The sequence below is a fragment of the Lolium rigidum genome, chromosome 4 (genome assembly GCF_022539505.1).
Source record: "Lolium rigidum isolate FL_2022 chromosome 4, APGP_CSIRO_Lrig_0.1, whole genome shotgun sequence".
NCBI classification, from domain to species: Eukaryota; Viridiplantae; Streptophyta; class Magnoliopsida; order Poales; family Poaceae; genus Lolium; species Lolium rigidum.
The window spans coordinates 76,871,738-76,897,406 of record NC_061511.1 but is presented as its reverse complement, the minus strand read 5'-3'; the positions used below and the strand labels follow the sequence as shown (position 1 = coordinate 76,897,406).

The 25,669-nt window shown below is 41.4% G+C and overlaps 4 protein-coding genes across 4 annotated transcripts; 3 read left to right on the top strand and 1 right to left on the bottom strand.

Annotated features, from left to right (window-relative positions):
- Window positions 1-5,654: 5,654 nt before the first annotated feature.
- LOC124649153 lies at window positions 5,655-8,470 on the bottom strand. Its single transcript, XM_047188819.1, has 4 exons — window positions 8,358-8,470; window positions 8,182-8,273; window positions 7,997-8,087; window positions 5,655-5,890 (listed from the first exon to the last, which is right to left on the bottom strand). The coding sequence occupies exons 1-4, from the start codon at window positions 8,390-8,392 to the stop codon at window positions 5,860-5,862; spliced, it is 249 nt and encodes an 82-aa protein (XP_047044775.1). The 5' UTR covers window positions 8,393-8,470; the 3' UTR covers window positions 5,655-5,859.
- Window positions 8,471-8,676: 206 nt separating this feature from the next.
- Window positions 8,677-12,254, top strand: LOC124708688. The gene is made up of 7 exons (XM_047240361.1): window positions 8,677-8,811; window positions 8,916-8,974; window positions 9,085-9,148; window positions 9,270-9,467; window positions 11,052-11,123; window positions 11,645-11,805; window positions 11,894-12,254. The coding sequence occupies exons 1-7, from the start codon at window positions 8,677-8,679 to the stop codon at window positions 12,009-12,011; spliced, it is 807 nt and encodes a 268-aa protein (XP_047096317.1). The 3' UTR covers window positions 12,012-12,254.
- Window positions 12,255-14,529: 2,275 nt separating this feature from the next.
- Window positions 14,530-17,112, top strand: LOC124647267 (zinc finger CCCH domain-containing protein 34-like). Its single transcript, XM_047187234.1, has 3 exons — window positions 14,530-14,631; window positions 14,775-14,885; window positions 15,802-17,112. Exons 1-3 carry the CDS (start codon window positions 14,530-14,532, stop codon window positions 17,110-17,112), a joined length of 1,524 nt encoding a protein of 507 aa, XP_047043190.1.
- Window positions 17,113-19,451: 2,339 nt separating this feature from the next.
- On the top strand, window positions 19,452-19,826 carry LOC124707417 (uncharacterized protein At1g15400-like). Its single transcript, XM_047239074.1, has one exon. It carries the CDS (start codon window positions 19,452-19,454, stop codon window positions 19,824-19,826), a length of 375 nt encoding a protein of 124 aa, XP_047095030.1.
- Window positions 19,827-25,669: the final 5,843 nt, after the last annotated feature.

Below are 25,669 nucleotides of genomic sequence, written 5' to 3'. Positions count from 1 at the left end.
GATCAAAAGAAAAAGGAAATAGCCAAAAATCAGAGGGTGAAAAAAAAATAAAGAAAATAAACATTTATAGCACATAGAGGATGACATGCGGGTCCCACGAGCCAGCAGGTTCCTCGACGTTTCAAACGTGGCATGAGATCGAAAGAAAAAGGCAAGTGACCAAATATGAGGAGCCAAAAATAATTCAAGAAAAGAAAGTTTTATAGTACATAGAGGATGACATGCGGGTCCCATTTAGCGACGAGCGGTATCACCGTTTGAGAGGCGGCAGGGGATCGAAAGAAAAAGGCAAGTGACCAAATATGAGGTGCCAAAAATAATTCAAGAAAAGAAAGTTTTATAGTACATAGAGGATGACATGCGGGTCCCATTTAGCAACGAGCGGTATCACCGTTTGAGAGGCGGCAGGGGATCGAAAGAAAAAGGCAAGTGACCAAATTTGAGGTGCCAAAAAAAACTCCAAGAAAAGAAAGTTTTATAGTACATAGAGGATGACATGCGGGTCCCATTTAGCAGCAGCGGTATCACCGTTTGAGAGGCGGCATGGGATCGAAAGAAAAAGGTAAGTGACCAAATATGAGGTGCCAAAAATAATTCAAGAAAAGAAAGTTTTATAGTACATAGAGGATGACATGCGGGTCCCATTTAGCAGCAGCGGTATCACCGTTTGAGAGGCGGCCGGGGATCGAAAGAAAAAGGCAAGTGACCAAATTTGAGGTGCCAAAAAAAACTCCAAGAAAAGAAAGTTTTATAGTACATAGAGGATGACATGCGGGTCCCATTTAGCAGCAGCGGTATCACCGTTTGAGAGGCGGCAGGGGATCGAAAGAAAAAGGTAAGTGACCAAATATGAGGTGCCAAAAATAATTCAAGAAAAGAAAGTTTTATAGTACATAGAGGATGACATGCGGGTCCCGAGTTAGCGGCAGCGGTATCACCGTTTGAGAGGCGGCGGGGCATCGAAAGAAAAAGGCAAGTGACCAAATTTGAGGTGCCAAAAAAAACTCCAAGAAAAGAAAGTTGATTGCACATAGAGGATGACATGCGGGTCCCATTTAGCAGCAGCGGTCTCAACGTTTCCAAGGCGGCAAGGGATCAAAAGAAAAAGGAAGTAGCCGGAAATCGGGGGTCAAAAAAATCCAAGAATAGAAAGAATTTTGGTTCATAGAGGATGACATGCGGGACCCATGATCCTGCATCGTAAACGGCTCGATCGGAGAACGTTGAACGAGATGGCGCGATCGAGAAAAAAAACAATGCCAGAGAGGCTGCCATCGGGGCCCTACATCCCTCGGTGGTGCGGATTTGCGTTGACTCGGCCGGCGAACCCGAGATTTCGAGATGCACCACGTCCCGGGCCACCATACGCGACGTTTTGGCCGCTTTCGTCGGGCTAGGTGGCCTCAAAAACGAGAAAAAAAAAGTTTTGACATGCACCACGGAGGGACCAAAAATCGTCGGCCATGGTACACCAGCAACCACGGCGCGACTTCAACTTCGTCGGCCATAGCAAATTTTCTTGTAGTGTATGCGGTCACTACATCCATTAGCTGCATTGATAAATTCATTTGTACTGCCAATGATATTAAGTATCGAAACGAAATTCCACTCATTACAGGAGAATATGTATCGTCGTAGTCGATACCGGGTCTCTGCGTAAACCCTTGTGCTACTAGTCTCGCTTTATATCTCACCACCTCATTATTTTCGTTCCTTTTTCGAACGAAAACCCATTTAGCTCCCACAGGGAAGACTTTTTGAGGAGTAGGTATTACTTTAGAGAATACCTCTCTTTTATTAAGCGAGCGCAATTCCGCTTCAGATTGCCTCCTTCCATTTAGGCCAATCCGAGCGCTTCGAGGCACTCTTTCATAGATTTTGGCTCCGGATCCAGATTGAAGGGTTTTAGCAATTTTAGAGGAGAAATATGTGTCGACAATTGTAGTCTTTCTATTATATGATTCTCCCGAATCGATATAGTTTATGGAAATTTCATTAGTTTCTTCGAGCACCGTGTGATTTCCCATAACAACGGAGTTCGGTTGTTTCGATGTCCCAGACATTAGAATTTGTGTGCACATTTATGCTAGGTTCTTGATGTTGAACATCATCTTGGTGTCTATCAACTTCAGGTTGATTTGCATTTACCGTCATAGATTTCCTTTGTTTCCGCGGTGGCTTTGGAGAAGCCTTTTCCCTTGAGACCAGATTTCTCCCCCTTTTATTTGCAATTGGGAGTTGAGTAGTTTTATTTGGTACCTCTACTCGTTCTGGTGCATTGACTGCAGGGATATATGATTTAGTGACACCTTTGTGATCAGTAAATGCGTCTGGCAAGTTATTTGTAAAGTGTTGCAAATCTATTATTCTCTGAACTTCAGATTCAGATTCTTTAGTACGTGGATCTAAGGATTGGATGCTTGTTACATTCCAATCTATTTCCTGGCATTCTTTGTGGTTTGTTTCTCCCCCTAATGCCGGAAATGATCCTCATCAAAAATTGAATCAGCGTACCGGGCTGTAAACAGGTCCCCTGTTAGGGGTTCTAAATATTTTATAATTGACGGAGATTTATATCCCACATAGATTCCAATTTTTCTATGGAGGCCCATGGAGGTACGTTGTGGTGGTGATATCGGTACGTATACAGCGCAACCGACTTTTCGCAGGTGGGAAATACTTGGCTGATTGCCTCGTACTATTTGAAATGGGGAAGTTTCATGATATGCAGTTGGTCTGATTTGCATCAGATCTGCGGCGTGTAAAACCGCATGTCCCCAACAAGAGGTTGGTAAATTGCAATTCTGCAATAATGGTCTAGCAATTAATTTTACTCTTTTGATTAAAGATTCAGCCAATCCATTTTGAGTATGAACATAAGGTACAGAATGTTCTAGATGAATGCCTAATACCATACAATAATCATTGAATGCGCGTGAACTGAATTCAGCCGCATTGTCCATTCTTATTGTTTTAATCATGTGTTCAGGATGATTTGCTCTTAATTTGATAATTTGAGCTATTAATTTGGCAAAGGCATGGTTACGTGTTGATAATAAACACACATGTGACCATCTAGTAGATGCATCAATTAGCACCATAAAGTACCTAAATGGTCCAGATAAAGGTTGTATTGGACCACATATATCTCCTTGAATTCTTTCAAGAAAATTAAGTGACTCATTTTTAACTTTGAGGTAGGATGGCCTAATAATTAATTTTCCGGTAGCACATGCGGTGCATACAAAATCTGATGACTTGGGAAATCTTTTAATTGGTAAATTATGACCAATAGAATTGCTTATAATTTTTCTCATCATACCTATTCCAGGATGACCAAGGCGATCATGCCAAGTCTTGAATTTATCAAGATTTTGAAAAATTATTTTGTATGCAACAAAAGGTACGGGTTTGATGTATGTAAAGTATAATCCGGATGAAAATGAAGGGAATTTTTCAAGAGTTTGTTCCTCATATCCGTCGCTTTTTGTTAAAAGCAAATATTCTTTCTTATCCATCTTAATAGTTTTAAGATAAAAATCATTTGATCGGATATCTTTGAAACTTATAAGGGTAGGTGTTGATTCAGGATACAAGAGTGCATTCTGAATTACAATAGTAGTACCCATAGGGAGTGTGAATGTGGCTCTTCCTGAACCAATTATTGCTTTGTTACTCCCGGTTATAGTCATAACATCTTCCTTTCTCTTAGTGAGAGTTTGGAAGTATTTTATTTCCCTTAAAATTGTGTTAGTAGTAGCACTATCCACTAAACATAATTCTTCTTCCATCGGATGTTTCCCGTAAAATTTCTAAAAATAGAAAGAGAATATTTTAGAATAAATTTATTTTATTCATATATTCATCAAATTACATACATAGTATTTATATTACAAATTCGAAATATAAATACATTACAATATTATGTCTGATTCACATAATACAATACATGTAGTCTAAAAGACTTTATTCTACTTGTTGTTATACAATATATAACACATCGTAGTATTTGAGTAGCTAAGTGACATCAATTGTTTAGGAGATCAATTGAGGTCTCCAAAAACATCTTGGGTGTAGTCCACAAGCATGTCTTCATCGAGGATGATATTGTCCTTTAGCTTGAATTCTTCAATAGCACTTTGAGAAGGACTAGCTTGAGGGTTGTCTTCAACGGCATTGAAGTGAGCTTCAGCCTTATTTCCATGAACTTGCTTCCCTTTTCCTCCATACTTCATGTATAGATCCACTAGGTGCTTGGAAATGCGACATTTGTTTGTACGATGATTCGCACATCCACACCTTTGACAAGTTTGAGAGTTGTCATTTTGATCATTTCTCTTGAAATGACCTTTTCCCTTAAATTGACCATTGGTCTTTTGATCATTGTTTTTCCACTTTCCCTTGAATTTTCGAAAGTTCCTCTTACGGTTTCCGAATTTAGTAGTAAAATGAGCAATAGCATGTGCTTCAGGGATCGGCATGGCACCCGTTGGGCGAGACTATCTGCTTATTATTTTCTTAACAGAAACTTTGACGCTTGCTTATACGGAGCCGTTTTTTTTCTGTCAAGCCCCTATGCAAGCGTCTAAGCATGCGAGCGCTAACAACAGACGCTAGGGCCAAATTCCCAGCCGTTCTCGTCTTGCGCCGCTAAGTATTGCACCGGGAGCTCCCCCTTTTTCAGTCTAAAAAACTGAATCGATCGCTATCCAAGCGCAGGAAAAAGTCTTTTAAGCCTTGAAGTTAACGTCTACCGGCTCAGGACTCTTAGATGTAAATTCCCTGATGGTTGATTTATTTTGGATACTTAAGCGTCTGCCTAAGACTAGCCTCAATAAAAGTATCATAAGTAGTATCATGCATGCTATGTTGGTAAAAATCTGATGTGTCACATCAATTAATGAGGTGAGAGATAAGAATAGTATCATAATATGAAATCGTATCATGACACATAAACAAAGAAAACTTCATGATAAATACATCATGTACACATATTTAGATTGAGATTCTACAAAACATTAAATATGATATAAATATGATACCATATTATGATACTATGCATTTTGAAGGTAGTATCACAAACTAGTATCATGTAGTATCATACTTCCCATTGTGACTAGTCTAAGAGCTCTCCGTTATACATGACCTAAGACTACCCATAATGGAAGTATCATAGGTAGTATCATGCATGCAAAAAAGCTGATGTGGCAGTCTAATTAAAGATGAGAAAGATGATTTGTAGTATCATAGGTAGATACCATATCATAGCACATAGTACTAAAAAATTTAATTTCAAATACATCTTGTACATAGATCTGCATTGAGATTCTACAAATCAATTAATATAAGAAGATTATGATACTAGTACATGATACCATGCATTGTGGGCATAGTAACATGTACATATGATACTTTTATATAATACTATGCATTGTGACTAGTCTAACAAAAATGTTGGACAACCCTCAGAACAAGTCAACCCATTGGTCTTGAAGGTTTTTCCTATTTTTTTCGAACATTACAATATACTCCATATTTTACTTAATAAATGGCTACACATCATAAATGGCTACACATCAGCACAAAATATACCAGAAAATGACAAGGGGAAAGGGAATATAGAACTGCAACGAATGGAAAATAGAAACTGTTGCTGGATTCTCACAAAGCAATCATTATTTTGCGTGCTCAAAGTTCTATAATCATAACAAACACAGACCTTAAATGCGATTAAGAAAAACAGATAGTGAGCAAATTTGCTAATACAAAAAATTAGTCAGCCTCATCAATTGTAGACTTGCAATCAAATCAAAATTTACTGCCGGAGAACTCATAGCAGGATCTTTGGAGGGGCGTAGTTCACTTGCTCTCAGAGTCATACAGTTCCGATCTGAAAGAACATTAATGACAACCACATAAGATTATCTTGGTGAATAAATTATATCCGTGAACTTTGTGAATGCACACAATGACACAATATTCATGAAACCTGGCAAAGGCATGAACTAGTTTGATAAAAATAAAAATCTGCATTTCCAGAAGGAATGACAAATGTATTTGAAGTGGCCAACTATCTTTCAATACTACGTTTGGAAAACTGTAGTTGATCAGAAATCAAAGCACTGGCAGACATCAAGAATTGGATTAGTGGATGATAAAATGATCCAGTGCAGTGGAGGTAGCTACCAGCAGCATCACTGCAAACCAGTATGCACAAGCACAGCAGCAACATTTTCAGACACAAAAAAAATGACCATGAACCATTGTAGTTTAGAGCGGAATTTTCTCCCATATGTATGTATAACAAAGTCTAAACCAAAATTACAGCATGTAAATACATTACAACGGGATCATTTCATAAAAAGAGAGTGGATTAGAAGAGGAGTTCATGCAACTTGTTTAGTGCATGTATTTCACAAGTAACATCACTCGTACTATACAATATTGATTTGCATCTGAGTTAAATAAAATAGACTGGGACGGAATTGGATTCTCATTTGATTCATCCATGTCTAATATGCCACACATGGACATAGCTCTTCGCCAAATACACTGCAAGAGGAAACTCCAACACTCCATACAAATATATGACACATGCACACATTCCTAGCTTTCATGAAATTTCGTACAAATAGATGCCACACATGTACATAGCTCTTTGCCAAATACACTGCAAGACGGAACTCCAACACTCCGTACAAATACATGACACATGCACACATTCCTAGCTTTCATGCAATTTCGTAGAAATACATGGCACATGCACACATTCCTAGCTTTCATGCAATTTCGCATGCAGTCATGATTGTATGCATCACTCACTGACATGAGTAAGAAAAAAAACATAACAGAAGACAGTTATGATCATAGCAAACTATTACAGAAGATCATCAAGCTCGTGTTCTTTCCAGAACCAATGCTTCATCCGCATTATGTTTAATCAGCACCAATTGGTTTCCCAAGTCATCCAATCATTTCAGTATACTCAAGGTGATCTAAAAATTTGCGCTATTCTACATATATTCTCAATTATTTTAAAATCATGGTCAAAGCATAATTAATGTTTGTATACTGTGTCCATGATGCAGCTCCTTAGCAAATACCAGACATGCAGAAATCAAAATATGACACTACAACTACAACTGTCAGATACAGATGTGCGCAGATTTTGTATAGTAGGAAACAGAGAATAACATACTGCATGATTATCATAAACAATTATTACACATGGTTGAATGCTCTAAAAGTTTCCAATCCATGTCATATCCTTGCGAAACTAGGGCCTCTCATAGTAGGCTCACCGATATCGATTAGGCTTCCGTAGTCAGAATACATATCGACCGGCTAATAAAACCAGCAAGAGAACAATCTACAGCAGACGGCAATTATGCTCATAGCAAACTATTACAGAAGATTATCAAGCTCATGTTCTTTGCTGAACTGATGGTTCATGTGCATTATGCTGAATCAGCAATGGTTGGTTACCCAAGTCATCCAATCACATCCTTTTCAGGTATACTCAAAAAACGATCTAAAAATTTGCGCTTATGAACAATATTATCTTCTCAGTTTTTTAAATCATGATCAAAGCATTATTAACATTTATGTATACGGTTGTCCATGATGCAGTTTAACAGCAAACACAAGACGGACTGAAATCAAAATGCCATACTACAACTGTCAGATGCAGATGTGAGTAACACTTCATATTGTGGGAAAATAGAGAATAACAGACTGCATAATCATCATAAACGTATATTACACATGGTTGCACGCTCTAATAGCTTCAAATCCATGGCATGTCCTTACGAAACTACAGCCTCTCCTAGTAGGCTCAACTGACATGGACTAGGCATGGACCACATCCTGTAGTCAGAATACATATCGAGCAGCTAATAAAACCAGCGAGAGAGCAATCGCTGCAGACGGCAACGCTCACCTATCATAGATTAATCACAGTTACGAGAAGCAAATAGCATACGGACAGAGGACGTACATGAGGTAGGTGCCGTGGGCGAATGCGCCGGCGAGGACGCCGTAGAAGAGGCGGTCCCTCCACACCGGGTTGTGCCTGAGCCCGATCCTGACTGTTCCCCACACACGGGCCAAACAACAACCCTAGTTAGCAGCAGGATCCGACCAACGAATCACGGCGGGGAGGTGCGCGGACGGGATACGTACTGAGGGGTAGAGCGGGGGCGTAGATGAGCGGCAGCAGCATCAGCAACGGCGGCTTCCTCTGCGGCGGCGGCGGGCGCCTCGCCGACGGATCGCTGCTCCGAGACGACACGGATACGTGAGATCGGTCGGTGAGCAGGTGAACTAGGGATTGGGGGAGCGGGAACCGGGGGACTTACTCGAACTGCGACGCGGCGGAGGAGGAGGACGCCATGATCGGAGATGGAGAAGAATCGAATCAAGACGAGCCGGAGGGGAAGCGGGTTTTGCTTCCTCCGTTCGGCGCCGCTGGTTTTGGGACTGCGCGGTTTCTGTTGGCGCCTGCCTGTCTAGCGGCCCTGGTTCTACGTCAGAGCAGCATCGTTCACGTAAAGTAAAAAATTACGTCTTCAGTTTGCGGTAACGTGTCAAGAGGAAAGTCGTGTCCTGGGCCGGCTCGGCACGTTGGTTTCCTGTTTTGACACTAGTCCTCACCGGCTTAGATCGGCGGCGGCGGCGATGATGCTGAGGGCGGCGCGAGCGGCGGGGCCGCTTCTCCGCGTCTCCGACGCCGGCGCTATCGGCGAGAGGGTGCGCGGCGGCGTCCCGTCCACGCCCGCGGTGTTCACCCGTGGCTTCTTCGATTTCTTCAAGGTATGCGCCTTGGGTCGTCTCCTCCTCCTCCTCTCTGCAACTGCAATCCTTAGAAGGTTTAGTCACATGGTTTTCTCGTCGTGTTGGGTTGGACGGATGATCAGAAAGGGGACAAGGAGGCCGCCGAGGACGCGGAGGCCAAGGCGAAGGCCAAGGCCAGGCTGTAAGGCTCTTCTCCTCACATCACTCCTACTGATTATCGCTCTACCCTACCGTGCGGGTGCATTGTGTGATTGCTTAGTTCTGAACCTCTGATTCGTTGGTCTAGTGCAGTTCTGAGGAGATGAGCAGGGGGTACTTCCAGGACATATCGGAGATCCGCAAGAACGGGGGCAAGGTATATATGTCATGCAGAATTTGGTATTCAGTGTGTTATTTTGAGTGTTTACTGCTGGTGAGGTTGGATGATCGGTGAGGCCTGGGTACTCGCGTAGTAACTTGTAATTGAAACGGTGTAGATTGCCGTGGCGACTGAGGTCATCATACCGGAGGTTGCTGCTGTGAAGTTCCCTGAGCTTCCTTTGGTGTCCCCTGGTGGCGGGGCATTGCGACTACCGTTTGTTGCTCCTCCTCTGGAATACAGTAGTCCTGAGGCGGCTGGCGCCGTGGTTCCTGATGCATCACTGGTGTGCCTTTCCTTTCGTGCAAGCTCGCAGGTATGAGCAGCCGCAGTACATTTCGTGACTGTTGTACTGCTACATATTCTGCACTTAAGTTAGTAAATACTCCCTCCGTTCTTTTTTAATTGACTCAGATTTAGTACAACTTTGTACTAAATTTGAGTCAATTAAAAGAGAACAGAGGGAGTATGTATGACTGCCTGTTCAACCTGGATGGTTCCTCCATATTTGGTAAGAACAGTTCCCTTTTAGTAGTTAGAACACCGTAGCCCTAGTAATGCTTTCACTGGTTCAACTATTTCACACTTTTAATTAGAAGTTCTCCACGACTTTGATCTTACCAACATGTCTTTGAGTTGTAGTCAAGCTTCTCAAAATAAAAACGGAAGAATAAATGATGACCATTGAGCATGACAAGTGCATAGCATGCATTTTCTTACTCGCCAGATGCAAGCTGAAAAGACAAATGCTGTTAGATGTTATACGTCCAGCATGGTGTTTTGACAACAACCAATTGAATGCTGTTGTTTGTGGCTGTTTATGATTTGAAATTTTAGTGGTAATCGAGCCCATATGAAGTATATGTACCCTAAGGATATTGTAGCTGGACTTGTAGTTCACTTGGGCCTCTAGCATTTACTGAGCCAATTCAGGCTTCAGCTCATCCAGAAAAGGGTGTAACTTATTTTGGTTCGTCTTGCCCACCTCGGATCACTAAACTAGAACATACTGAAATGGTGTCTGATGTGTGTCCCTTTTCTGCAGTCATGTTGCTTGTGCTTCATCTGTGTATTCCAAAGTATGTTTAGAACTTTAGATGGTACCATGGTATCATCCATCCATACACTCCAAATAAGTTTCTACTTGCTTGTTTGTCCTCTGTTTTTTGTGCCTTGAAAAGCCACAAATTTGTCTTACAAAATTGAGTATACCCAACCTTTGTTTCCAGTAGTGGTATACTGGTAATTACTGGTCAGTATATATGATTCCTTTTTTTTTAATCTTCGGTAACTAATACTCCCTCCATTCCATAATTCTTGTTGTGGTTTTAGTTCTGAACTAAAACGATAACTAAAACCACGACAAGAGTTATGGAATGGAGGGAGTAGTCTTTAGGTACTAAGATTACTGTCTGAGCCTAATACAGTATGGCAATCAGAACAATCAGCTCCTTTATGATATGTTTCCAGAAGTTACTTATCCTGCATCCTATCATGTACAAATATTAGGATGTGCCAACAAAGTCCACTGTTGCATTGTCACCAAGCTACAAAAATGTGTAGCCTCTCATTTAACTCTATTATGCGTCTCCTTTGTTGCAAATTACCATGTCAAGTTCCTAAAACTCAGACAACAACATTCAGTTGCTCCTAGTTGAATTATAGACAGGTGCATGACACACAACTTCAACTTCTTCCAATTTATCTACCCAAAGAAGCTATTTGTATGCAGTTAAGACAAATCCATCAATGATTCAATGGTTACCTACAAGTCTGGAAGCCATACTTGGCATATTGAGCTCTGGTTTCGTGTTTTATTGCATTGCCAACATCGATATATGTTTTTTTAGTGAATATGTTGGGTGTCCAATGAGTGGCTCAATAGCTTTTTGTTCAACAGAAAATGGCTGAATCGTGGAGTCTACCTTTTCTTGATGCATTTGGTGCTTCTGGCAAAGTTCAAGTGTATGAGGTATTCTTACATAATTATTGTCAGTTTGTTACACAGTGCAAAGTATGTTTATGATGTGAAGCCATGCAAATTACTATTTGCCTTTTTATTTCGGTCTACGTTAGATGGTGCTTCAGTTATTTTCTCTAAACTTTGTGTAATCTAACACTAAATGGAGAGTGAAAATTACCCTCATTTTTTTTGGAATGATCTTGAATGTTAAATATGTGTCTCTCTCTTTTTGTATGTGTTGGGTGTGAGAAAATATGTTCTATAGTTTATAATGCACATTACTTGTATTCTTTTACTGGCTTTCTTCTGATTTGATCTCTGTTTCTGGAGTCAGATGTGCTCGTGTAGCAGTTTCCCATCTTACATCACGGTGTCTGCGATAGAACTCTTATTATGAATCACTATTGGAAAATAAATATTGGTAGTACCTGATGTGTTGGCAATAATTAACTTAAGAGATTTCAATTATTCTGAAGAAAAATGCCTTGCACCATGTGAGGCTGCTAGCTGAAGGAAGATTTGTGTTTCAGGTCTCATTTATAGATTCATGGTTGTTGTCATCAAGTCCCATGAGGCGTGCATTTCTCAAGGTGACGAGGAAATCAAACAATCCACAAAGACATGTCGTATATGCCTTTGGGGACCACTATGACTTCAGGAAAGAGCTCCAAATTGTAAACCTTCTTACTGGGTAATGTTTCTCCCATCCTTAAAATCAGTCAATAAATTAGTAGCAGAGGTTCTGGTTATGACAAGGTAGTTCAAATCTGGTACTGCAGGTACATATACCTGGTCGATCGCCTGGGAAGGATAAGATGGCAAGGCTTTGGAACTGCGACACAGGAAGAGTTGTCATCGCTAACAACATGTACCTCCGTATTGTTAGATGAAAAATGAAATTAGAGCGGCTTCTGGAATATTTACCATCTTTGATTGGAGAAATTTTGTTTAATTGTTGTTTCTGGGCTGTTTCCCGTTCTTTCCTGCATGTTAGCGAGTGACAGTACCTTTCTGACAGATAGGCAGATAGCACACGTTTGGATTGGCAGCCTTGTTTATCGCCATACAGTCACATTGTGTAACAGCGTGGATTCTCTGCATGGATTGAATGCACCTGAAATAATTGAACTCAAATACTCCCTTCAGTGATTTGAAGTTGATTGGATATTGCATGTTCTGCATTTAGAATAGTTGGGTAAGATGACATAAATTATGCTCCAATTAACACATACCTTCTTTGCCTCGAAGCAAAATGTATGTTACTGGAACCTGGTAACACAACAACCGCTTCGTCTCAGGCTTGGTATATTTGGGTTTGTAGACAGGCCTTTGTTTCGTAAGGCGTTTGTATCTGGTGGTTTAGACATCTGTGCTTGGAATATGTGCTGGAGCTAATGCTGTTACACGTTAACCATATTGGTTAACTAGATCATGTCATGGATTACCTCTTTACCAATGATTTGATACTTCGTCCCTGCTTAACATCCATTCAAGCGCTGCCACTGCTTGCAATAACTTGGAAAGGTCTTATGTGAGTCCCCCAAAGGATATTTCTTTAGTCGAGGTTCTTTCCAAACGGGAGAAGGGACGAGCACTCTCTTTCTAGGAGGAGTTTGGTTAGTTGATACGACACACCCTTCCAATAATATCCATCTTATATAATGTTGTGATCATTGCTATGATGATAAACTAAGTATAAAGGTCGTAGTGTGCATCGACTGGTACAAAGGCTGAGGTATACCCCCTTTTCAAAATAATACAAACCATGTTCAAAAGTTCTGGAAAAAAAATGACAATACACATCAATATAGTATAACAACAACTAAGTCTGTAATCCCAACCAAGTTAGGATAGGGTAGAGATGAAAGTATGAAACCCAATGAAAATACAAGAGAAGAAATTAAGGTTCCAACATATGATTTTTCTGATTTTCATGTAGTCCTATCAAGTGCCAAATCTCTAGCCACATTATAATCCTTCTATTTTTGTGGCCACGTCGCCCTTCCTTTCTTGGTATTTACTCTAGCCTTTAAAATCCCACTATTTATTGATGCTATAGAAGGGCCCCATTGGATATGCTTAAACAACCTTAATCGGTGTTAAACTAGCTTCTCCTCGATTGGTGTCACACATATCCTATCACAATCAGGGATTACACTTTTCTTGTGTGGTCACACATCCACTTTAAGCATCCACATCTCCCTACTTGGCTAACACCATTATGTTGTAGCATCTTGGTTGACCGGAAGTCATGGTATGAATAACTTACTTAGTCATACCTGTGAGTTGTTTCCAATGCCGCCTAAATGAGAATAAAATTGGTACACAATGTCTTTTGTTTCCTTTCATCCATTTTTGAAGTCTTGTCAACCTCAAACTCTTGGATCAAACCGTGTGTTGGTTGTTGATGTCATTAAAGGAGTCATCCACCCCAAGCATTGTGTTTCCCTTCCCACCACCGAACAACACATCAAAATAATCTATTTGACCATTATTTTAGGTACTCAACTTTCACTATAGGTTCACTAGCCTCTTTTTGATGCATTTAACTTGGTTGAGGTGTGTTGTCTTTCTCTTCTGGATTTTCGCAATCTTTCGAACATTTTCACCTTTCTTTGTGCCTATTCCCTTGAAAGATTCATTTGACCATAAATGTCTTGTCTATTTAAGGAATAAATTGCAGGGAAAAAATGCCAACTACTATTGGGAAATGAAGTATACTACTCCCTCCATCCCACGAAACATGTACATCCAAATTTTGATAAACCTTCGACATGTTTCGTGGGATGGAGGGAATAGTACGACCTCCATAACTGTTTATAGGGTTATTACGCATTTCAAGAAATAAGTTTGATTACAAATTTAGCCGATAAAATTTAAGATATATTTCACAAAAATTATACCATTGGGTTCATATTTAAAATAAGTTTAGAATAATATATTTTTTGATATATATTTTATATTTTGTTGACCAAATTAGTTGTTAGAGTATTTTCTTGATGTGCGTATTACCATGTAAACCGGTATGGAGGGAGTATCACAGTTTCACTTTCATTTCGACAAGTGCAAAAGAGGTCATTATGGTTAATGGGTGGTGTATATGAACACAATTATTCACTCCGGCCATAAGTACTTATCGCATATTTAAGCAAAATATAAATATCCATTGAACTGACACAACCATTTAGGGCTGGAGGGAGTACAGATGTAGTAAATACTAGACTTTGAGGGACTGGGATGCACATTTGAAGAAAAGAAGGCGATTCGTCCCCAGACCCAACGCGCAAAAAAGTTCAAAACCTCGTTTCCCCTTCTTCCCGAAACGTCGCGGGCCCCGCTGGCTTCCATTTCCCACGCCGCCACCGCCGGCAACTCCTCCCGCCGACGACGCAGCGGAGGAGCGAGTAGGGGCGCGATGGCGTCCGCGGCTGCGGCGGCGGAGGGCGAGGACCCGCGCCGGAGGAGGAGCGACACCGACTGCGTCTTCTTCCTCGTCTCCCGCGTCAGCTGCACCAAGGTACCGTACTACCTCGCAAAACCCTAGCTCAAATCCGTCGATTCGTCGGGTTTCCGCGGCGCATCTTTGCCGGCGAACACTAGTACGTGCTGCCTCCGTTGATTGATTTGCTGATCGTACCTCGTGTGGGGTTTTCGTCGCAGGGGTCCAAGTGCGAGTATCGCCACTGCGAGGCGGCGCGGTTCAACCCCAGGAACTGCTGGTACTGGTTCCACGGCAACTGCGTCAACCCGAGCTGCACCTTCCGCCACCCTGTGTGTAATCCCTACTTCCGCACCCACTGTGTTCGGTACCACCTTTGAATTGATATCTGTGTGTGCGCGCTTCTGTAATCATGAAGAAAACGTGCGTGCGTCCGTGCATCCGTGCTTGCTTGCTTGCATGCCTAGGAGGCTTGCATTGGTAGTTAGTGATGTGTGCCATTATTACGCATGTGCTAAGCTAACTTGTTGGTGTCCTTATCACATTGGATCTGTCTTAGCTAATAGATCAGACTCCTTGTGGGCATTTGCCATACAGAAAATTCACAAACACCCTTCAGCTGATTCTAGGCTTACATTGGCCCCAACTCTTTGATTCCACCATGCGCAACGGCCCCACCAACTGTTACCTGAAGTTAGTGACAATTTTGTGGAGACAGTTTTGTTTCTCTGCATTGTGAGTTTGTGACAGAAAACAATCACATGTTCAGTTTGCGCTCTGTCGTTTTGTGTGTAGATATTTATAGTCATGAAATCATGTATGTGTGAGAAACAGGAGGGGGGAAGGTCACTTCACCCAGCAGTTAATTTATTTGTCTTTGTCTGTGCTCATGTTACCAAATCTACAAAGGATATCAGGTTTTACTATCTCAGTGAGTTACCCTGATAGTGCTCCCTTTGTTAAGCAATTCATGAGTTTATTGATTGAAGCTTCATCATTTATGCTCTTGTAATTGACTCGAATTGTTTGTTGAACCTTCTCTTCATCGATACCTTGGGTGAAATAGGTATTGCTTTAATTAAGAAGAATAGACACCCAAACCCAAGCCAAAGTGGTCTTGGACATGGATGGAGGATGTGTACAACCACACCTCCCTGAATCATAGCTTCTTATTAATTTTCCTAGCTATGTTATTTTGGAACATCATTTTATTGGTACTTGTTATCTGATTAGCTTCTCCTGTTGCAGCCAATGGAAAATTTTAACAGAACCAAGTCCTTGTCAGTCCCACCCTCATCATATGGTTCTGTTTCTTCCAAGGAAACCAAGCCTTGTTATTTCTACTACAGCTCATCCTGCATAAAAGCTGACAATTGCCCTTTCCTACACGAGCCTCGAACTCCTAACAGCGATGTGGGGATTACTTCTCAAGCTACAGCTTTTAATCCTGATGTCAATGAAAAATCTGCGGGAGATGAGATGGCTGTGGTATCGAAGGATGCTCACGCAAATCCTTGTCAAGACACCCCTTGCTACATAAAAAAATGCCACTCGGAAGAAGTTCATGAGTCTAGATATCCCGAAGTTGATGGTGCTATTTCCATTGCAGCTAAAACATCAATTGATACGGGTGAACACATGAAATGTTTCACCCACTCAGATCAGAGGTCAGGAGATTCAACACTGGAGGATACAGAGCAAGATGAAAGTCGTGATTCATCCCCCGGATTTGATGTGCTCGTGGATGATGGGCTCTCCAACAAGAATGACCTTGAGCAACAATTGACACAGAAAAGAGATGCCCAAGTGCGTCATGTGAAATATGATTTTGGAGATCCAGCTTGTTATGATCAGGATTATTATGATTCACAATGCTATGGGCAAGCATTTTGTGGCTTTGAAAATCAACATAGTTATTTGTATTTTAGTCATCTTGAAGGAGTTCAAGACCATGACACTGAGACCACTTCGGGACATGTACCGCACAATGGCAGAAATCTTGTGAGGTCAAGTTCTGATGAGTATGGCAAAAGGTTCTTCAATTCCAGAAACTTCATCAGCTCTGCGGCAGATGTTGCTTTTTCTCATCAGCATATTGAGACAAGACACTCTTCAAAGAGAAGACTTGAGAAGAGAAAAGGTGCCAAGGGCAGGAAGCGTCGCACTAAGAGGCAGCGGGGTCTTCAACCCATGAATGATTCCCAAGAGACTGAATCAAGATTCACTCAACACAGGCAAGATTTCTTGATGGAAGAATGTCCTCAGTCTGTTGTCTGCACTACCTTCAGGGGACAGAAGAAAAAACTGAGAGGAAAACAACACAATATTATTTCTGCTAGATCTTCTGAACATCCTACAGCAGATTTTACTGGGCCGAAAACCCTAGCTCAGATAAAAGAAGAGAATTGTGTATCCAAGTCAAGTTTTAGCCATTGTGCTGCTCGCATGCCTCATGGCAGATCCTTCTCAAATGATTTCGAGGGCCCCAAATCTTTGACTGAACTTCTCAAGGCCAAGGGTGGAATCCCAACTACTGTGGCAAGAGCAAATAAACTGTGATGTCAGTTTTCTGCTCAACTTTGTCTGAATGATGTCTATGGCAAGCTATTTTGCAACTTGGGAGCACTTCTGTCGAATAGAATGGAACACACAGTGTCACTTTTCTGCAGGCAAACTATTAACATTCTGGTCAATTCTAGGAGGAACGAGTCAAAATTCAGGATCCACTAGCTCCTATAGTTGGTAAATGATCTTAATTAACTTGTTATTTCATGTTGCTACGTTCTTAACTAAGTTAGGGCCCGCTGGAGATATACTTTTGTTAAGTCTTGCAGACCATCAATTAACATTGTGGCACTTACTTCTGTAAGTCTGCACAGTTTATGTCCTTTGAACAGATTAAACAGTATCTACCTTTGTGCATTATACCATAAATTATATGTTAGTTTGCTTAACATATCCTATTTCTAATATATGTGAGGCTTGCATGCATGAAATTGTTAGCAGACATGTAATATTCACGCTCTTGAATTTTTCTGATGGTGACAAGTAAGCGCAACTAGCAACCATATCTCATTGAATTATGTCTACTCTGTAAAATAAAAAAATGTGTGTGTTGCTGCAAACGAGTGATTCATATTTGCCTTTGACCTGTTGGGTGAGAAATCATTTTACGGTGAAGAATGTTCCCATAACTTAACTTGGTGAATTTAATGAGGGCTAATATGTTGGTGACTTAGCCACTCAGTGATTATATCTTATTAGGTAACTGGAACAAACTACTATTGACGGCGCGGCATAGGGAAATTGGCCATATTTATTAATATTACCTAATCCTATATCGGTGCATAGAAGAAGAATTCAGGATTGCTTGAACAGGCATCTTTTGTTTCTTAATATCTAGCACTACATCATGTTTCTGCATCATTACACGATACACTGGTTTCTTCAATCTCTCTGTTTCTGGCATATTAGTGTCCTGTTCTACTACTATTATATAACATGTGGCGATAAGAGGAGAGAACTTTCAAGCAATAGTTAGATGACATACCAAGAAATAGGGGTGTTCCAGGTGGTTTAGAGAGGGTCCACAGTATACGGCAGAGAGCAGATTGAACACAAAAACTGACACCCTCATCTATACTTTTTTTTCCGTAATACAACTTAAGGGTTGAGGCCGTTATAAAACCTGTGTTTGAACACCCCTACTGAGAAATAACCAGGAGCCTCACATATAAAAAGAACCATAGACCCATTCTCTCCTGGTAAACAAACCAGAAGTGGCAGCTAGAGGCTGAAAGTTACATGTTGTTTCAAAACTAAAGGGTGTAGGTTATCCCTTTTGCTTTAAGCCTTCGTTTTCTGGTGTTTCCACTCCATTTCCATCACGGAGATGTATTACGTCAGGATTTCTTGCTCAAATCGGATCAGGCCAAAGATGTGGAAGTTTCTAGATTGTTTGAAATCAGATTAGTACCAAAAGATGCCTCTGATTTCAGAATCCAATTTGAAAAATTGGATATGGAGATTTTGTGCTGTCAGAGATTATATGCATTCGTTCAGGTATTAGTGTATTAGTTGGTTTTCTAGGCTAGTACACGGGAAAAAGCTAACAAAGTAGGATGACATGCCCTATTAGAAAATGAGACAGTGGTAGAGAGATATACCTTTCAACAGCTCTGACATGTCTCCTGCCAGCTAGTTGTAATGTTGAAAGTGAGTTGATGTAAAACACATTTTGTATGAGTGACGTGGCCTTGTTTTGTTGATAATGTGGATTGCTATATTTTTCTTTTCCGATTTTAATTTAATTGAGCTGCGGGAAGCTCCACAGGATGCTAGTCAAAGTGGGTAAATTTTTACAATGTTACATTGATCTGTTTTCTGTGGAAGGGTTTATACTGGTAAGGATCATGGTGGGTATTAAGATTGGTGTGTAGTGAATTTTAGAACAAAAGAGAAAGGGGTAATGAAATTCGCTGTTGATTCTGCATTTAGTGTTAAGCTACTTATTGATAATATTCTGTTAGCTATTGAATGCATCACAACAAATAAGACGGTGTTTCAACTAGTAATAGTACCACTTATGTAGGCATGGAGACGGTCCAGTTTATTTAATACTTGACTTGGTGTCAATTCATTGTGCAGACGTACTCACGTACCTTACATTATCCCTTAATCTTGTGAGTCTTCTCCAGTTGTCACCATCATGTGATTCATCCTGAATTTTCTCATGGTCACCCTTCCTTGATGTGCATGTACGTCATTAGGTTTGGTCAATACAGACTTCCCTACTAGCTGCAGTCCTCATTATGCACCATAGGACTTCCTAGGTGCACACACTGAAACAATCACCCACGAACACCAGTAGGGAGGTATCGAGTTAAGTGGAGAGGAAGATGGCAGAGCTGCAGAGATCTTCCCAAACATTTCGGAGGTCTGGTTCATCTGGTCTAATCTGGGAGGAGAAGTTCATGGCTGAAGACCAGAGCCAGAAGGATCAAGGGGCAACTGGGGAGGCAGATGTCAGCAGCTTAGAACCCAAGGAGCTAAGGCACTCCCGTAGCGTTGGGTCTACGGGAGCTGTCCAGCATAGGGGCCGTGACAGGTCGGAGCGTGGCGGCATGCCATCCAGCGTCAACAACCAGGCCTTCCGTACTCGGCATGTTCCACCCGCTCTTGATCCACCTTCACCCAAGTTTCCTAGCTGCATGTTTTGTGGAATTTTTAGGAAGGAAGAACCCTCACAGCCATCCAAGCCCAGAAGGTACTAAGCTGGTGTATGTATTTTCTGAGTATTTGCGGCTAGGGATATGAATAGGTTTGCATGCTTCCTTGTGTGCCGTTGCTACCTTTTTTTTGTTCTTCAGTATATCTTAGAAGTTGTTCACAGAATCACAGGTCCTTGTACATTATGTGCAGATGATGATTTTCCTCATCCTACTATGTGTGTTACTACCTCCATCCTAAAATATAATACGTTTTGGTAGGTTAGCCTACCAAAACGTCTTATATTTCAGAGGTGATACATTGCAAGGCTAAAGATTAAGAGTCCTGAATGCTGACCGTGGTCTATGTTCATAACCTTGGTCAGCCAGAGAATTCAGCTACTTAAGCTGCATCCTGAGTTCATTTCTTCATGTAACGAGTTCTCTTATGTTCTCCAACGCTGCTATTTCTATTATGTTCTTAGTACACTATGTACTGCTTTTTTCAGTTGTTAATGAATTTGATGTTCCAATTTATTTGTTTCCTGACATATGGGTGCTTGGTTGAGAACCATTCTTCAGTAAAATATATAAGCAAAAGAAAATCCGTTAGATATCGAACACCACTTTGTAGAAATTTTCTTGGATTGGACCAACATGCACTGTTGGGAAGCCTGAACTTTTCTTTTGCAAGGATGACCGAGTCGAAGTCAACATTTCAACAGTGCAGACCTTTCTAGTTTCTAGTTGTATTTTTTGTTTTATCAACCCCAACTACTTCTGTTGAGCAATACATGACAATAGTTTTTTTTTTTTTACGGGGGCAAAGGGATTGTATTAAGCATATAAAGAAGTGTTACAATCCCTCAACAGGGCATCCAGAATAGGCTCTGGCCCTATCCCTAACCATACAGCAGTATGGCCATTTAATCTACTATAACCAGCTAACAAATGACTTGCTACATTCTGTGATCTAGGAATCTTAACAATACCAGCCACTCGTTCCGAGTTCATCAGGGTTCTGGCTTCAGCGACAATATGCCCCAAGGGTGAACGATCCCACTACATTAGTTATTAATGCTTAATTGAGATATCTTTATGAAATGCCGACCTTCGGTCATCGTGTCGACTTTTGAGCTCATGTACACTGGAAACTTTCAGTGATTGTACTTGGTGATGTCCAAACTAAATATTTTAGTGTAATCTCTGGGTGTTGTGTATGGTCGCTTGCAGTTCCATCTTACTATCGAGAAGGAAATCTTCCCAGAAAGCCCTTTTGGCTCCCGGGCTCCTTTTTTTCTGAAAAAGGAAAAGACCACAGCCTCTGTATCAGTGCACACAACCTTTTATTACAAAGTTTTAAAATTTATCAAGTTTACATCTCAAGGATGGCATAGGGTCGATACAAAAATCAATCATCGGAAAATCATAACTCGCCTATGCATCTAGGATCATTTTGGCTCCCGAGCTCCTATGCTCTTTGCATATTAAAAGAAAATTACAAGTTTTAAAAAACCATGAAACAAAATCCTAAAAGTAGCTCATGTTGTATCCCACAACGTACAAAATCTTAATTTTAATTTTTTTATATTCTGAGCTACATAAAAAAGACAAAGTCTAATTTTTTTTTTTAGATTTGAAATCACTATACCTAAATTCACACTTTTGTTATTTTTGTGTCGCTCAAAATACAGAACATCTCAAATTGAGGTGAAGCATGATTATGCGATACATCATTAGCTATTTTTTGGATTTTGTTTCAAGCTTTTTTTCAACCTTTTTTTTTCAAATTGAGAGGCCTACTACCCCCGATTTCGTAAAAAGATGAAACCGATAATTACAACGTTTCTCCATCAATTTTTTGTGAACAAAACTCTCCATCAGACCAACTTCTATCACAGAACGTTTTGCAGCAACCTACAAAGAAGACTAGTAGGGTAGCGATTGTCTTAAACGGATGAAGCTTGCTACCCGCATGGGTAGCTACACACCCATGCAGTATACCAATATGCAAGCCATATTAACTTGTTTTAGCTCAGTTTCCTAGTAGAACGTGGAATTCTAGTGTATAAAAGTGGTTTCCGAATTTTGATTTGAACTTTTTTTGTCAAAGTCAACTCAATATTCAAAAAGTCAATGCAAAATACGTTGGTGAGTTGACTTTGATAAAAAAATATTCATATCAAAATTCGGAAACCACTTTTGTACACTAGAATTCCACGTTCTACTAGGAAATCGAGCTAAAACAAGTTAATATGGCTTGCATATTGGTATATTGCATGGGTGTGTAGCTACCCATGCGGGTAGCGAATGCACTCTCTTGTCTTAAAACCCTCCACCATTATTTCAAAACAGGGATTCCAGAACCAGAACTGAAAAACCACTAACAAATTACAACTCTTTTTGTTCCCAACCATGCTCTAGAGCAGTCCACATCAGGTCCAGTTCCACAATTCAGCCAATCAGCCATTATCAAGCCTTTTTCTCCATGGCGTCCACCCATGGCGCCCACGGAAGACTTCACTCGCCACTCTAGATAACTGCTGCGCTGACCTGAGTTTGCCCGTCGTTTACCTGCTGCAAATAACCCTATCCAGTACGATATATTGCTAACCATACCACAATGATTACTATGATATACTTTGTAAAAAACAGCTCGATTCCTCACACTAAATCTTTGAGTGTATCCAAGGCTTATGCCTCTCTCCCATGTGGGAACTCCCTCCTCCCTTAGACACTAAATCTTTGAGTTGTATCCAAGGCTCATCCTTGTGAGTGGATCTCTTTCATTAGTGAACTCTATTGATATTGATCGCTTGCTTTGGAACTCTATCAATTGGCAATCTCTTTGCTCTTGAAACTATATCTCTTGCTTGGCAATTTTTTCGCTTGCAATTCTACATTTGTGTGTTTTGCTCATGGATTCTATTGAGTTGGTGAATTGGGTCAACAAGGGCAGCTCGTGTGTCTATGGTGTTGCATTTGTATCTTCGATTCCCCTCGTGTTCTTTGTTTTGTCCTTTGTGTTCCTCGCATGTCCCCTTCGAGTGCCTGCAGATCTAGCCACCCTAGAGGTGCAATCCTCATCAGAGTTCGTCTTGTAAAACCCTGTATGATCCTACGATCACACTGATAATAAAGTCCGAGTGAGCATGTATGCCCGCAATCTATAAGTATATTATATTTGTGTTTAGTTGGAGGAGAGAGGAGCAGAGAGAGAATATAGGTGGGTTTCTATGCAAGAGCCAACTCTAAGGTGTGCTCTTAGACACTTTATGAGAGTGAACGGTGGACTATGTAGTGGTAAATTAGTACATTCTTATCACTAATTATTGTGCATAATGGCTATATGTTTACTACATAATGGCATGGCATCTTCATATAGCCAGCAATTAACTATACTATTAAACTTATTCTTATTGTGTGGAAAATAACATAGAGTTGTCATTGACCCACTTCTGGGTGGATCAATGAAATATGGGCATCTGAACCGGATCAAATGCCTCCCGGAGCAATGCAACATTTTCCCAGCTAGTAGCAGCATATAACGTGCCACCGTGTATGAAACTTTGATCAAATAATCAATAGCAGCCGCCAACTATCATCATGAAAGTAAGTATAATAAAATCTAGTCCGGAGGCTATACGGATTTAAATATTCTATTTATACTTAGTTGGAAGAAAGGGAAAAGAAGAGAGACGGTAAGAGCAAGTACAATAAGACCTAGTGAGCATGATGTAAGAATTTAAATAGTACATTTAGGCTTAGTTGGAGAAAAGAAAAGTGGAGAGAAGTTAACTATGCTCTCATGTAAGAGCCAACTCTAACACGTGCTCCTTGGCACTTTATAAGAATAAAAGATGGAATATATATTGACAAATTAGTATATTTCTATAGCTAACTATTACACATAGCGGCTATAGATTAGTTATATATGGCATGGTATCTCGCTTATAGCCAACAGTCGGCTATGCTATTATACTTGCTCTAAATGGACTCTAATGCAAGAGACATCTTTAGCATGTGCTTATAGACACTTCACTACAAGGAAAAGGCCTATTGCCGGCGCACCTATTTGGGCTACTGCCGGCGCACCAGAGCCCGCCGGTGCGAACGGGCCGGTGATAAGGGCTTATTGCCGGCGCACCATCTAGTTCGCCGGTGGTAACTCGATTTATCACCGGCGCACCAGCCTAGTGCGCCGGCGCTATGTTTTCCAGGATTCAAAAAAAAAGCAGATCCAGATCTAGATCTAGATCTAGATCTAGGTCGGTCGTGTTCTAGGTCGTCGGTCAAGTTCTAGGTCGTGCCTTGGAGATGTACCGCCGCCATGGTGGTCATCTGCTTAGAAAGAGGAGGTGGTTGCCGGTGTGATCGTCGGTGATTGTGGGGGTGAGAGGAGGTGATGCTTGAGGAGGTGCTCGCCGGTGAGTAGCTTGAGGAGGTGCTCCGGTGAGATAGCTTGAGGAGGTGCTCGCCGGTGAGTAGCTTGAGGAGGTGCTCCAGTGAGATAGCTTGAGGAGGTGCTCGCCGGTGAGTAGCTTGAGGAGGTGCTCCGGTGAGTAGCTTGAGGAGGTGCTCGCTGGAGGGATTAGAGGGGTAAGAAGGTAGAAGAGGGGGAATAGTGGAGGAGAAGAGAAGGTGGCCGGAGGGAGGAAGAGAGGAGGATGAGAAGTGAAAGAGGAGATGGGGGAAATGGAAGAGAGAGAAGGTGCGTCGGGCTGGTTTGGCATATATAGCCCCTGTTACTGCCGGCGCACCTATATGGCGGTGCGCCGGGGGTATTTTTTAATTTTTTTTCATCAAAATCTAAAACCTGAAAAAAGTCCTGTTTCTGTTTCCAATTGACGAATCCATTTTTTGTCCAAACGGCTGTAGGATGTTGAATTCCAATAGGAAATTTTGAGTAGATCGATTTTGATATAAAAATGTTTTTCATCGGAGGTCGTATGCAACCAGAAAACCCGTTTTACCGAAAGATGACGCCATTTTGCATAATATATCAAAATTCATTTTTTCAATTTTCACTAAACCTAGATGACATATTACATGGGCATTTCAAAGGATTTAATTTTTTGAATTTTTTATCATTTTCTTTTATTTTTTTCAAAACTGAAAAGGCGGTCCAGGGGGGGGGGGGGGTGGTAGAGGGAAAATTATGGCTGCCCTTACCGCCGGCGCACCAAACTTACCACCGGCGCGCCAACATGGTGATGCGCCGGCAGTAAGGGGTTCGATTTTTTCGGGCTGGTCTGGTCCTCTTTGAAATTTATCGCCGACGCATCTTTTTTGCTTGTGCGCCGGCAGTAAGCCTCCATCACCGGCGCGGCGACATATTGGTGCGGCGGCACTATTTGCCACCGGCGCATGGGTTTGCTGGGCCTATTTCCATCTATAGGCCTTTTTCTAGTAGTGCTTTGTACACATCCAAAACTTACTACGACATTGAGGGAGCGCTTGTCTCAAATTTTTGGAAGCTCTACTAGAAGTCTTGGGTGCCTAGGGTAAAGTTCTTCATCTAGCTTGCTTGGCAGGACAAGTATTGGACGGTTGAGCGGCTTGCGCGTCACGGACTACCCCATGCCGCAAGCTGCCCTCTATGTGATGACGGCATACCTATTTACGGGTTGCCCCTTCGTCGGGACGATTTGGTATGAGGTGCTATCCTGGATCCAATCTACCTTGGTCCCTCCAATTGCTGATGATAACTTTGTGGTCTGGTGGGCGACTATGCTACAATCAACCCCTAGCATGCTTCGTAGGGGCACCTCGTCGGTGATCATGCTCACGATATGGTGGATTTGGAAGCACCGCAACGCGGCCGTCTTCGACAACGTGCAACCCTCTCGGTGGCTTCCCTGCTAGACACGATCAAGGCCGAGGCTAGGTCGTGGGCACACGCAGGGGCC